The sequence below is a fragment of the Periophthalmus magnuspinnatus genome, chromosome 14 (assembly GCF_009829125.3).
Source record: "Periophthalmus magnuspinnatus isolate fPerMag1 chromosome 14, fPerMag1.2.pri, whole genome shotgun sequence".
In the NCBI taxonomy this organism is placed as follows: Eukaryota; Metazoa; Chordata; class Actinopteri; order Gobiiformes; family Gobiidae; genus Periophthalmus; species Periophthalmus magnuspinnatus.
The window spans coordinates 2,073,143-2,088,293 of record NC_047139.1 but is presented as its reverse complement, the minus strand read 5'-3'; the positions used below and the strand labels follow the sequence as shown (position 1 = coordinate 2,088,293).

At 45.5% G+C, this 15,151-nt stretch overlaps 1 protein-coding gene across 2 annotated transcripts in view; it reads left to right on the top strand.

Moving 5' to 3' along the window:
• Positions 1-15,151, top strand: part of LOC117381185 (rap guanine nucleotide exchange factor 6-like) — a 131,755-nt gene that overhangs the window by 29,604 nt on the left and 87,000 nt on the right. Inside the window, exons 2-4 of one of the 2 annotated variants that reach the window (XM_033978084.2) lie at positions 4,309-4,379; positions 4,524-4,580; positions 5,854-5,937. In XM_033978084.2, the coding sequence (XP_033833975.2) occupies positions 4,309-4,379; positions 4,524-4,580; positions 5,854-5,937 (212 nt within the window). Of the gene's footprint in view, positions 1-4,308; positions 4,380-4,523; positions 4,581-5,853; positions 5,938-8,449; positions 8,606-15,151 lie in introns of those variants that run through there. The other variant, XM_033978085.2, reaches the window with a different exon arrangement.

The window sequence follows — 15,151 nt, the reverse complement described above, 5'->3', positions numbered from 1 at the left end:
TGTACAGAGCATTATACGAGTAAGAGTACTGTTACACTGTACAGAGCGTTACTCGAGTAAGAGTACTGTTACACTGTACAGAGCGTTACTCGAGTAAGAGTACTGTCACACTGTACAGAGCGTTACTCGAGTAAGAGTACTGTTACACTGTGTAAGAGGAAAAGTATGTTGTCTGAAAACTACCCTTTGAAGTAAAATTCTATCAAAGTTACTTGAGTACATGTGTAAATGTGAGTACTATTGCACCGCCCACTCCATTCATAAATGCCCTGTGCTCTGCCTGCTCTTGTGCCTGTGCGTCACCCACATACTTCACCCCGAGCGTCGTGTCTCTTCACGTTTGAGCCACAGACTCAGTGAGACGTCACCCACAGCACTCAGCTCCAAATGAAGCTCATCGAGGAGAGCAGTTACATTTGGCTCAAGTTCCACATTTGCAGTTCCGACTGCGAGTATCACAGCAACCAAACAGCCAATCAGGAGCGAGGCTGCTGGTGATAACGCTCCTTCCCGCATCGCTGGTTTAGTGGGGAGTGGGCGCTTAGCAACGCTGTCAATCAAACCTGTTGGGCCTGATTTGTCAGTTATTAATGTTCATATCTTGATTTATATATACAGACTATGCTAGCATGTTAGCTATGTCCATTTATATATACAGACTATGCTAGCATGTTAGCTATGTCCATTTATATATACAGACTATGCTAGCATGTTAGCTATGTCCATATATATATACAGACTATGCTAGCATGTTAGCTATGTCCATTTATATATAGAGTATGCTAGGTTAGCTATGTTCATTTATATATACAGTCTATGCTAGCCTGTTAGCTATGTTCATTTATATATATAATCGCTAGCATGTTAGCTCTGTTCATTTATATATATAGTCTATGCTAATGGGTTAGCTATGTCCATTTATATATACAGTCTGTGCTAGCCTGTTAGCTATGTCCATTCATATATACAGTCTATGCTAGCATGTTAGCTATGTTTATTTATATATACAGTCTGTGCTAGCATGTTAGCTATGTTTATTTATATATACAGTCTGTGCTAGCATGTTAGCTATGTTTATTTATATATACAGTCTGTGCTAGCATGTTAGCTATGTTCATTTGTACATAGTTTGTGGTCTGACTCACAGAGGTCTACATTTCCTGAACAAACTCAAGCCTCATTTCCTCCTTCCTCTTCAAATATTTGGACATTTGAAAGTTTTGTATTTCTCAAACTGAAGGGCGTATGTAGAGATGGAGCAGCTTGATACTGTGCAGCTGATATTCCCATATGATGCTAACTGAGGGCACTGCTGTGTCTGAAGCTGTTACCCAAGTTTAATCTGAGCTTTGTTTTAACACAATCTGACCATAAAAAACTGACTTATCTGAACTACAACAGATGAGCTGATCTGTGTCACTCTCAAGTAACATTACAGTCACAAGCTAGCTAGCATTTACATTAGCATTAGCATTAGCCAACAGTTTGACCACAGGCTCCTGGTGTCCGTGATGTGTAGCGCTGCAGCTAACCATTTTTCTAGTGGTCAGGTTTTCTTTTTTCTTTTTTTTTTTTTTTTTTTTGATTAATCGACTTGTCAAAGGATTATTTCAATTTCATTTTTACATTTTGTTTTTAATAATGCCACTGTTTTTGTTCTAAAAAGCTTTGAGATTTATGTTTTAATCAAAGGATTCTGTTCAAAGTTCACATTTTAAACCAGAAGAAGTGACAAAAAAGAATCACACACAGAACATGATTTACAGACTACGGGGAGGGCATCTGACACACACACGGGGAGGGCATTTGACACACACGGGGAGGGCATCTGACACACACGGGGAGGGCATTTGACACACACAGGGAGGGCATCTGACACACACGGGGAGGGAATCTGACACACATTTCAGAACATGTTTGTTGTGTTTTTTTTTTTTGTTTTTTTTTTTAATTTAGAATAAAACAGGAGATATTTTGTTGTGGAGAAAATGATGGAATTTGTTCAGATGTTTCTATTTTTGTGTTTTTATTTTGTTCACGTCGCCCCCTGCAGGACTTAAATATATTCACAAACACAAACACTGTGTTTTCCTTCAGACAAAACAAACTCATTTCCTGCCAGCAGAGGGCAGCAGCACCATGTTTACAGTCACACTGGCTCCCTACTCTATCTATATCTCGTTACATGTTGTGTCAGATGCCCTCCCCGTGTGTGTCAGATGCCCTCCCCGTGTGTCAGATGCCCTTCCTCTAGCTGTCTTGAGCTAGCAGTGGGTTTGTTTGTTTGTTTGTTTGTTTGTTTGTTTGTTTGTTTGTTTGTTTGTTTGTTTATTTATTTATTTATTTATTTATCTTTGCGTCACGCGACTTCAGCCGATGACATAATGGATGCCAACGTTGAGACCGGGTGGACGTCCTTATCTCTGTCGGGGTCGTGGGGAGGAGGGGTCAAAGTTCAGAGGTCACTGGGAGGAGGACTGTCATGTCTGACCTGAACTGTCCAGAGGATGAATCATTAGAACAAGGAGGATGAGACTGTGGAAGAGAAGGAGAGAGCAATGGGTTCTTTACGTTCTTTTATTTACATGTATTCATCGCAACGGCTTGAAAATAGAGATCGGTTGATTTATTTATTTATTTATTTTTTTTTTTCCTTTTCCAAAACCGATATCGATGCTGATGGTCTAGACTCCAGAGAAACTGATGGCCCGACAGTGTTTAGCTGATGCAGTAGATTTGGATTATTTTCACCAAATTGTGTTATTTAAATGTAGAAATCTGCTCTGGAGGAGGGGCACACAGCCACAAGAGATGAGCCCTCACGTTTAAATGTTTAAATATGTGTTTGTTCTTTATGCTGCAGATTTAAGGCCGATATCCCATACGCTGAAAAGGGCAAATATCGGTCCATATATCGATCCATCTGTACTTGAAGCACCAGTTAAACATTTGGACTTGACCTCATTCACCGTTTTGAAGCGAAGAAAAAAAGTTAAATGACTCTTAATGCTACATATTTTCCACAAAGGCTCAGGGCACAGTTGGTTTGAGTGTTCGACCTCTGACCTGAAGGTGGTTGCTGGTTCGAATCTCGCTCTCGACATAAACATCATTGATTGGTTGTTCAGATCCACCGACCCACAGATCGAGTAAAGAAGATGAATTATTATTATCTGGTGAAACATGGTGTCTGACTGGTCATGTGATCAGGGTCGTGCGATCAGGGTCGTGTGATCAGGGTCATGTGATCAGGGTCATGTGATCAGGATCTTGGGTTTGTTTTGTATCGGCCTCTTCACATTTACAGATAGAGGCCTATTTTAGTCGGTGGAAGGATACATCTGTCACACAGCGGCCTGTTCATTTTCACAAACACACACTCACGTATGCACACACACAGACACACACACCCCGACACACACTCACGTACGCACACACACCCACATACGCACGCATACACACACATACACGCACACATTGAACCTGGAACATCACAGTGTATCGTCTAAAGAGCGTTTTGGTACCAGAATTGTGTGTGTGGGTGTTTGTGTGTGTGTTTGTGTGTGTTTCTGTGTGTGTTGGGGTGTGTGTGTTTCTGTGTGTGTGTGTTTCTGTGTTGGGGGGTGTGTGTGTGTGTTTGTGTGTGTGTGTGTGTTTCTGTTGGGGTGTGTGTGTGTGTGTAGGGGTGTGTGTGTATGTGTGTTTCTGTGTGTAGGGGTGTTTCTGTGTTTGTGTGTGTTTACGTGTGTGTGTGTTTCTGTGTGCTTGTGTGTGTAGGGGTGTGTTGGGGTCTGTGGGGGTGTTTGTGTGTGTGTGTTTCTGTGTTTGTGTGTGTGTTTCTGTGTTGGGGTGTGTGTGTGCCATCTTAGTCGTTTAGCTGAGCAGTGTATGTTTTTCTCATATGTTCAAACCTCTTGCTGAGTGTGGGCCGTCATTCTCTCTCTGACCAGTAGGGGGCGTGAGTGGAGAAAATGAGGTGTTTTGTGACTTATAACATTATAACATGGACCAGGGCGACCGTGGCTCAGTTTGGTAGAGCGTTTGACCTCTGATTTGAAGGTTGGCGGTTTGAACCCCCGCTCTCGATTCCAGCTCCCACAGTTGAATGCTGCCGTTGTGTCCTTGGGCAAGACACTTAACGCGCCTCGCCCCCAGTGTGTGTGTGTGTGTGTGTGTGTGTGTGTGTGTGTACCCTGGTGTGTGAAGGTGTGAGTTTGTTTGAGCCTTGAAGGTGAAAAAACACTGTATAAAAATGCGACTTATATCATTTTTAATATATTTTTTTATTTATTTTGTGTGTACTTTCAGGACCTCCACATGATCTACTGTCACCTGTACCACATGGACGTGCTCTCCCACCTCCGAGAACATCAGCTACGGTTTGTAAATACTTTTATTTCATGCTCCGCGAAGTAAAACTATTTAAATCCAAAAAAAAGGCACTAACCAGGCCGACTTTTCAGGTTTCTTATGGCTCTTATTGGCTTTACTAATCAAAACACTTTTATTTGATTCTGTTTCAGGTCCATGTGCACGTCAGCCCGATACGAGCGACACGAGGCCAACCACATCCTGTTCTAGTGAGTCACACATCCTCTGCACCGTCTGACCCTCTCCTCTGCGCCGTCTGACCCTCCTCTGCCCCGTCTGACCCTCTCCTCTGCGCCGTCTGACCCTCCTCTGCGCCGTCTGACCCTCCTCTGCCCCGTCTGACCCTCCTCTGCACCGTCTGACCCTCTCCTCTGCGCCGTCTGACCCTCTCCTCTGCGCCGTCTGACCCTCCTCTGTCCCGTCTGACCCTCCTCTGCACCGTCTGACCCTCTCCTCTGCGCCGTCTGACCCTCCTCTGCACCGTCTGACCCTCCTCTGCACCGTCTGACCCTCTCCTCTGCGCCGTCTGACCCTCCTCTGTCCCGTCTGACCCTCCTCTGCACCGTCTGACCCTCTCCTCTGCGCCGTCTGACCCTCCTCTGCCCCGTCTGACCCTCCTCTGCACCGTCTGACCCTCTCCTCTGCGCCGTCTGACCCTCCTCTGTCCCGTCTGACCCTCCTCTGCCCCATCTGACCCGCTCCTCTGCCCCGTCTGACCCTCTCCTCTGGGCCTCATGTTCTTCCTGTCTGGGCCTCATGTTCTTCCTCTCTGGGCCTCGTGTTCTTCCTCTGGGCCTCATGTTCTTCCTCTTAGCCCCGTGTTCTTCCTCTGGGCCTCATGTTCTTCCTCTGGGCCTCGTGTTCTTCCTCTTAGCCCCGTGTTCTTCCTCTGGGTATCATGTTCTTCCTCTGGGCCTCGTGTTCTTCCTCTTAGCCCCATGTTCTTCCTCTGGGCCTTGTTTTTCTTCCTCTTAGCCCCGTGTTCTTCCTCTGGGCCTTGTTTTTCTTCCTCTTAGCCCTGTGTTCTTCCTCTGGGCCTTGTTTTTCTTCCTCTTAGCCCCGTGTTCTTCCTCTGGGCCTTGTTTTTCTTCCTCTTAGCCCTGTGTTCTTCCTCTGGGCCTTGTTTTCTTCCTCTTAGCCCCGTGTTCTTCCTCTCTGGGCCTCATGTTCTTCCTCTGGGCCCCGTGTTCTTCCTCTTCGCCCCATGTTCTTCCTCTCTGGGCCTCATGTTCTTCCTCTGGGCCTTGTTTTCTTCCTCTTAGCCCCGTGTTCTTCCTCTCTGGGCCTCGTGTTCTTCCTCTGGGCCTTGTTTTCTTCCTCTCCACCTTTTCCTTTGTCAAAAATATTTAGTCGAGTTATTTCACTTTTATCTTTTCTACAAAACTTCACATTTCTGAAACTGTTACAAATAAAAACACTGAACCCTGAGTGAGGCAGTGTGTCCAGACTTCTGATATATTTTTTGTCGTTTCTGTGTTTCAGCCCGGACACTATCGCCACCTGCTGGTACATTCTGCTCACTGGCTCCGTGTTTGTGAAAGAGCACATGTACTTGGCCCGCTGCTGGTACGTCCTTCACATCTGTACTAAAATAATCTCTGTAGTTTCACAAAGCGCCGACGGGGACGAGCGCAGGGCTGTGATGACGTCATACGGCCAGAAGGGGGCGATAGACACGGCTCCATGTGATTTTTTTTTACAGCAAATGTCCAATACGGTTCATAGATAAAAGGAAATATATGTGGTTTGGTCCTGGTTTGACTTTATCCCAGATGAAGGTGTTTGTATGTCCTGAACTGGTCCAGGTCCTGGTCCAGGTCTTGGTCCTGGTCCAGGTCTTGGTCCAGGTCCATGTCCAGGTCCAGGTCTGGTCCAGTCCAATTAACCAAACTGATAATGACTCCAGGGCAGACAACAGGAAGGGGAGGGGCCAAAGTGAAGGGGGAGGGGCCAGAGTGAAGGGGGAGGGGCCAAAGTGAAGGAGGAGGGGCCAAAGTGAAGGGGGAGGGGCCAGGGGGGAGGGGCAATGTCCGGTTTGTGGTAAGAGTTCAAATCCACATGAGTTAAATTCTCTGTACCTCATTTTTTCTGACTTAAAAACATGAAAAATGAAACTTATGCTTTTCAGAACATTCTAATTATTCACCATGATGAGTTTATGAGCACTTTCCGTTTTACTGTCACACCACAGCTGCTAACCCCAAACTAGCATGCTAACAGCTAAACAGCACTACGTCCTGTTTGATTGAGGATAAATCTTCATAATTAGACGCTGCACACACTCGTCTGATTTTGACTTTAACCTCACACATCTGCACCAGGACGAGAGATTTTATTTGAAACATTAAACTTTTGAGTTCAGTCCTTTTAAATCTGGAGAATTCACATGTTTCTCCAGTTTCTAACCGTCCTGCACCGGTCCAGCCTCAGCTTCAGACTGAAACACACATTAAACCAGGAAAATACTTCTGTAGTTATTTATGTCATTATATATAAATGTGTTTTTACTGCACAGTGTTTGTGCTCCACTGCAGCCGGAAATGAGAGAGGGATGAAAACAGAGAGAGGAGAGGGGGAGGGAGAGTAAACAGAGGGATGGAGAGAGAGAGGGAACCAGACCGGGAAATGAAAAGAGAGAGGAGAGGGACAGTAAACAGAGGGATGGAGAGAGAGAGAAGAGAGAGGGAACCAGACCGGGAAATGAAAAGAGAGAGGAGAGGGGGAGGGAGAGTAAACAGAGGGATGGAGAGAGAGACAAGAGAGTGGGAACCAGAAAGGGGAATGAAAAGAGAGAGGAGAGGGAGAGTAAACAGAGGGATGGAGAGAGAGAAGAGAGAGGGAACCAGACCGGGAAATGAAAAGAGAGAGGAGAGGGGGAGGGAGAGTAAACAGAGGGATGGGAAGAGAGAGAGAGAGAAACAGAGGGATGGAGAGAGAGAAACAGAGGGATGGAGAGAGAGAGGGAACCAGACCGGGAAATGAAAAGAGAGAGGAGAGGAGGAGGGAGAGTAAACAGAGGGATGGGAAGAGAGAGAGAGAGAAACAGAGGGATGGAGAGAGAGAAACAGAGGGATGGAGAGAGAGAGGGAACCAGACCGGGAAATGAAAAGAGAGAGGAGAGGAGGAGGGAGAGTAAACAGAGGGATGGGAAGAGAGAGAAAGAGAGACACCGGAAAATGAAGAGAGAGAGGAGAGGGGAAGGGAGAGAAAACAAGGAAGAAAGAGAGAGGGACCCAGACTGGCAAATGAAAAGAGTAAGGAGAGAGGTACAGAGGGAGAGAGAGAAAACAAGGGAAAAGAAAGAGACCCAGACCAGGAAATGAAAAGAGAGAGAGAGAGAGAGAGAGAGGGATGAAAACAGAGGAGAGGGGGAGGGGGAGGGGGAGTAAACAGAGGGATAGAAAGAGAGAAGAGGGGGAGGGAGAGAAAACAAAGGGACAGACAGAAAGAGAGAGGGACCCAGACTGGCAAATGAAAAGAGTGAGAGGAGAGGAGGACATGGGGAGGGAGAGAAAATAGAGGGATCCAGACCGGGTAATAAAAAGAAAGAGGAGGAGGGAGGGAGGGAGAGAAACAGAGAGGGACCTACACCAGGAAATAAAAAGAGAGACAGAAGGAGAAAAAACAGGGGGAAAGAGAGAGAGGAACCCAGACCAGGAAATGAAAGGACAGATGGAGAGAGGGAGGGAAAACAAGGGGATATGGAGGAAGAGAGAGGGGAGAGAGGGACCTACAGCTACAAAACACATGCAGTCAACTTATAGTAAGAGAAAAGAGAAGGAACGAGTGAGAGAAGGAGTGAGAGAGGGGGAAGGGTGCGAGCTAAACAGCAGCTTCACTAACACATGTAGAACTCAGAGACAGACAGGGAGGGGGCAGACAAGAAAGAGAGGGATAAAAATAGAGGAGGGAGAGAAAGAGGAGGGTAGAGAGAAGGGAGGAGGAGAGAGAGAGAAAGAGGAGGAGAAAGAGAGAGAAGGAGGAGGAGAAAGAGAAGCGCGGGAGGGAACTCTGCTGACTGAGTTAAACCAAAGTTCCAGCTGTAGTGCGTTAAACAGCCGGGGCTATAGTTGGACACTTGGATTTCTTCCTGGACTTTTCCTCTTTTTGGATTTCTTCCTGGACTTTTCCTCTTCTTCTCCCCGGGCTTTTCCTCGTTTTGTGGATATAATGCTGGCTCTGAACTCCACGAGCGTCTCTCTGAACACGCCCACCTCCAAAACTTCACTCTTAGGTCGGTCAGACTTTTACTGAGTTTAATGGAGTTGCTAAATGCTAAAGTGGACGTGCTAATGTGTGGTGCACATAGGGGCTGTGCTAGCATGCTAATTCATGTTTGCTAGTTTAACTCTCAAAAGTAGCAGCTTCAGATCTGTGTTTAATATGAACCTGCACAATTCCATATTTTCATATTTTAAACATTTACATTTTATTTCAAAACTTCAGTAACTTCATTTAACAGCTGTTTTTTTTATTATAATGAATCACTGTGCACAGATGAACTGTACTGAAGTCACGACACTGAAACTTCAAACTCCATTTAGATACTAAGGAATCGACTCGAGACTCGATACTGATCCCGATACCACAATGATGATAAAAACACTATATAGACATTATACACACTTTGTTTTCTGTTCACATGTGGCCTGGTTTAGTCCTGGTTTGGTCCTGGTTTGGTCCTGGTTTGGTCCTGGTTTGGTCCCGGTTTGGTCCCGGTTTGGTCCCGGTTTGGTCCCGGTTTGGTCCCGGTTTGGTTCCGGTGTAGTCCCGGTTTGGTCCCGGTTTGGTTCCGGTGTAGTCCCGGTTTGGTTCCGGTGTAGTCCCGGTTTGGTTCCGGTGTAGTCCCGGTGTAGTCCCGGTTTGGTCCCGGTTTGGTCCTGCTTTGGTCTGGGTTTAGTCCGGGTTTAGTCCGGGTTTAGTCCTGGTTCGGTTTGATTCTCGATTCTTTTCACAGCTCTAGACAGTTGTCTGATCGAATTTAAAAAAAGCTGAAGTAAAAACATGACAATCAATTGATATGAATGAATTAATATTTTTCATTAAACGTTTCTTGTTTTGTCTTGTCCAGTGTTAAAGTTTTTTTTTTTTTTTACGTGTAACTGCAGAACACTCCAGTCCTGTCTGTTTATCTCAACACATTTCATCAGAGACTGGATCTGTTCAGATCTCATTCAAACATCCCTCTTTCTCTCTGTTTCTGTCTCTCTGTTTCTCTCACTCTTTCTCTCTGTGTCTCTCACTCACTCACTCTTTCTCTCTTTCTTACATTCTTTCTTTAACCCTGTGTTTCCTGTTGGGAGTCACCATCTGTGTTTACTACGGCCGTCACATTTATGCACACACAGATACACACAAGCACACACACATACAAGTGCACACACACAACACACATACACACATATTAACACACACATTTACACTTACACACAAACACACAGACACTTACACATTTACATGCATTTACACAAGCACACACACATGCAGACACACATATACACATACACACACACACACATATGTACACACACTCCAGGTTCTACTTTAAATAAACATCTAAAGTTTAAAAGTTTAAACCCCTGGTCCATAATGAGCTTTAACACCAAAAGTTCATTTCTCATTCATTTTCCCACAGACTTTTTTACACATGTGGTTTACTGAGGTCCAGACCTGCAGAACTACACACCTGTTCAGTTTCTGTTCAAACATTTGTGCACATCTCAATGTTTAAATGTGTTTTTGGCCTTTTGAGCTTTAGTTTCCACAGAAATGCTTCCGTCTTTGCTTTAGTTCATAATGTTAATGTTTAATTTTCCCCAAATACAAGCCGTTCAATCTGAAATGCACTTCCTGAACGTGAGACAAACACTGACGCAGGCCTTTTCAGATCCGATACCAATATTAATACTTTGACTTTAAGTGTCTGCAGATCCTCAAGTTGAACCGACACCAGTTTTTAGCGACACAGAACGGCTCTTCTCTCTTTAAACGGTTCACTTCGTCCACACAGATCCAAACGGAAGCTTTAAATAAAGAAAATCTCAAACATTATGAGACGTTTAGGTTTAAATCGGGCTGTAAACGGACCGTCTTTGAGTGTGGAGCGCCGCAGCTACAGACCGGAGCGAACAGGACTCATTCAGAAACACCGGCGTCCATTTGCAAAACAAGAGACGTCAGAGAAGGACAAAAGGTTTAGTGACATCTGTCCCTTTTTTACTGTCCCCCAGCTCTGTCCACTGAAGACCCTCCCCCAAAACACTGAGACTCTGCCCCCTGGCCCCGTACACGCTATAACAAATGAAGCTCGTCGATGCTAGCAGTTATAGCGGCTAACCTGGAGCCCAGTTCTATATTTGGAAATCCGAGCGTCATAGCAACCAAAGAGCCAATCAGGAGCGAGGCTGTTAAAGGTTGCACTCTGCGAAGTTGCCCGGCTGACGAAGGGTACTCCTCCGTGCGGCCACCGTCGACCGCAAAGGCCGCGCTGAAATGGGACAGGCGTAAGGTCAACCGCCGTCTGCGCGCTTACGTTGCGTCGCCTAGCAACCGCAACACCTGCTGACTCATGAGCTGAACGTGTAAAATGGACACTGAAATAATTAGTTTTATTTTTTATTTTTTATTATTTCGCAGAAGAGTCAAGGTTTTTCATTTATTTATTTCCCAATTGTAGCTTTAAGAAAATATACGTTGTTTCTCCCGTAGAAGTCGTCACACGTGTTGCATCATGGGATATAGCGGTGCGCGTCTGCTCAGGTGCGCGCTTCGTTCTCTCGCTAATCTCCATGGAAACGCGGGACACATTCGTCGTCCGCCTTCGTCCGGGGGAAAACTGAAATTGAACAGGCCTTGTTGCGCCGGAAGTGACGTAAGCGCCCTTTAATTGCACCCGCCGACGAAGTGTGCAACCGTCGGATTGAGACACGGCCTATGCCCAACACAGAAAGGCTCCGCCCCCCTGACCCCTGACCCCTGACACCGAGGCTGCGTCCAGTGTTGCGTAATGTGCTTCTTGCCAATATCTTCTGCAAATCTGTGTTTACCGGAAAAGGGAAGTACGAGAGATCTGCAAATGTTTAACTTTTTTAGGGAAGAAGAAGTGAAATATTTAACCAAAAAAGAACTTTAATGTGTTTCCTGATCTGAAAAAGTCTCTCTGTGATTCATACAACCGTTTATTTTATTATTTGTTATCATTTCAGTCTTATTGTGATTAGTTTTAGTCGATGATTCTGACTGAAGTGACTAAATAAAACGATTAAGCGATGAATCCAAAGTTTGTCCAACTAAGATCGACCCATTAAGGAACTAAAGCCCAAGCCTGTCCCTTTAATTTATAACTTAGCAACGCTGTCAATCAAACCTGTTGCTAACGCTACGATTTGTCTGTTATTAATGTTCATATCTTGATTTACAGACACAATAGTGAAATAAAAACCCCAGGATCATGTAGAGGGTTAATACGAACGTTTAAGACCAAAATGGCGAGTCTGGCGGCGAGTGGATGGAGCTGTACGCGCGCCCATGAGCACTTCCTGTTTCGAACGTGGCGGCTAGCAGGTTAGCGACGTCCGTTTACATATTCAGTCTGTGGTAAAGCTGTAGTTTGAGTGACAGGTGATACTCCCCACATGGCCTCTCTTCTTCAGTGGTCAGTCTGTGTCTTGTTCTGTCTGAAAAGTTACACAGTGGAGCTTTACTCTGGTGTGTGTCTGTGCGGTCGGGGGAAACTGAGCCGCCGCTGTGTGGGTTTGTGGTCTGTGGTTTCTGCCCTCTCCTCCATCACTGTGTCCAAGAGTCTCCAGCTCAGGTTAGATTTCACATAAGAATGTCTCAGTTTATGATGTGATGTAATCTGAGAGTTTGATTTAACGTGAAGGACGCTCGGAGACGGAGACGGAGACGGACAGGACGACGGAGACGGACAGAGACGGACAGGACGACGGAGACGGACAGAGACGGACAGGACGACGGAGACAGACAGAGACGGACAGGACGACGGAGACGGACAGGACGACGGAGACGGACAGGACGACGGAGACGGACAGGACGACGGAGACGGACAGAGACGACGGAGACGGACAGGACAACAGAGACGGACAGAGACGGGACAGGACGACAGATGGACAATACTACAGAGACAGAGATGAACAGGACATCAAACGGACAGGTGCAGATGGACAGGACAACGGAGATGGACAGGACAACAGACAACTGTTCTTCTTCTTACGGCTCTGATGTTCTTCTTCTTACGGCTCTGATGTTCTTCTTCTTACGGCTCTGATGTTCTTCTTACGGCTCCGATGTTCTTCTTACGGCTCTGATGTTCCTCTTCTTACGGCTCTGATGTTCTTCTTACGGCTCTGATGTTCTTCTTCTTACAGCTCTGATGTTCCTCTTTTCACCTGGAAGCTCTTTGTCAAAAGCCTTTTATGGCTCATAATACTTTTTACTGTAGTGAATAATTTAGTTTGCCGATAAAACCTGTGGTAATTCCTGTAATTTAAGGTGTGTGTGGAGCCAAGAGCCAAGAGTAAGAGCCAGAGCCAGAGTCAGATCCAAGAGTTGGAGCCAGAGCCAGAGCCAGAACATGAGATCTGTCGGCTTAATATTTCCTGGGCCAGGGACAAATGACAGTTATGAGACTGTTCACAGAATTGAGTACATTTAAAATAGATTTAAGTTTAATGTCATACTGAGGAACATTCCAAACAAAGCAACACCGTAGCATCCATGGAGATGTGCAAAAAAGTTCCATAGTGCATCTTTAATGGAACTGTGTGTAAAGATTTAGGTCATGTTTATGACATTTAAAATCTTTACTTTTGTTTTTATTTCACATAAAAAACCAAGAACCAAGATAATCTACAAAATCCACCAACAGTGCTTCAAAGAAAAGATTTGGACTAAACCAGGTCTAAACCAGGTCTAAACCAGGTCTAAACCAAGTCTAAACCAAGTCTAAACCAAGTCTAAACCAGGTCTAAACCAGGTCTAAACCAGGTCTAAACCAAGTCTAAACCAAGTCTAAACCAGGTCTAAACCAGGTCTAAACCAGGTCTAAACCAGGTCTAAACCAGGTCTAAACCAGGTCTAAACCAGGTCTAAACCAGGTCTAAACCAGGTCTAAACCAGGTCTGAACCAGATCTAAACCAGGTCTAAACCAGGACTAAACCAGGACTATAAGTGGACTACATCGTTTCCACTGTAGTTCTAAAATAGCCGTACGTGTACCACAGTTTGAGAAACATGATCTGAGGAGAACGATGTCGTCGTGATTGTTCTGTTAAAGTCCAGGAGGAGCTTGGAGAAGGTGAAACCTGATCTTCTTTGGTTAAAGTTAAACTCTGCAGGTCCAGCGTCGCCAAAGGGCCCGCAGTGGCGCTGGCTGTTTCTCGTGTGACCTTTGGGGGCGGACATCTTGGCGTTTGTGGTGCTAAACGGTGGCTCCGTGTTGTTAACAGCCTGAGGAGCGTCTGTGTTTAATCAGAGGAGCGTGCTGCGCTGGACCAGGGCCAGAACTACGACTCAGATTACACACATTCACCCGACGTTTACTGCAGTCTACTCAAAACATGTAGGACTAAACGCTACAACAGGAAGCAAGACAATATATTTATACTTTTACATTACTCTCCCAATAACAGTCTAGGAATTGTGTGTTAGCATGCTAGTTGTTGCTAGCTTCAAGGTCATGGTGTCAAAAATTAGCTTCATAGTTTTGGAGATTTAGTTGATGAAGCAGAACTAAAATAAAATACTGTTGTGAGGTTTTAAGCATGAGTGATTTAGGCTTGTGGGCGGAGCCTCGTACAGGCTATGTTACTCAAACATGCATCAGCGTTCCCAAGCATCCTGGAAAACCACATTTAAAAAGTGTAAATTATAACATAATGGTCCCTGAGTGTCAGAGATGATCACTATAGACACAAACACTTTGTTAAACCCGTCGGGGTTTAACTAAAACTACATGACAGAACCGCGGCGATGGTTCACGTTGACTCCACGTACGTCTGCCGTCTGTGTTCACATTCTTCAAACACAAAAGCAGTTCTTCATGTAGCAGCCGCCTCTGCACGTCCCACCTTCTGTAATGACCCCTCCCTGACCCCGTGTCCAGCTGGGAACAAACCTACAGGAACCAAACCACACAGACGTCATTGTTTCAGGGCAGTTTAAAGGGTCACACAATCGAGACAATTGTTTTATTCTTTTGCTACAATTTCAACTCTTCACTTTTGTTCTGCTCAGCAACACACTGTGTGTGCGTACATACACACACATACACACACACACACACTCATATATGCGTGTAATTTACACCACTGTAGCCACAGCTGCCCTGGGGCAGACTGACAGATGTGAGGTTGCCAGTCTGTACCATCAGCTCCTCAGACCAACACTCACCAGCACCAGTACAAGACAATGTCACAACGACTGTGGCGCCCCCTTGTGGCGCCGGGTACTCCCAGTGGAGCACCCGGCTCTGCTTAGAACAGCAGACCTGACCAGGACGTGTGGCCTCGATGCATCGGCTCAACTTTGGTTTGAAAATATATCAGAGAAAAACTCTAGTTCAGTTTGAGAGTGAAACATCTGCACATTCTACTGTGTGAAAACCATCCTTAAACTCACCCTGTGTGTATGTGACCTCATGTGTGTGTATGTGACCTCGTGTGTGTATGTGACCCTCGTGTGTGTATGTGACCTCATGTGTGTATATGACCTCATGTGTGTATGTGACCCTCATGTGTGTATGTGACCTCATGTGTGTAT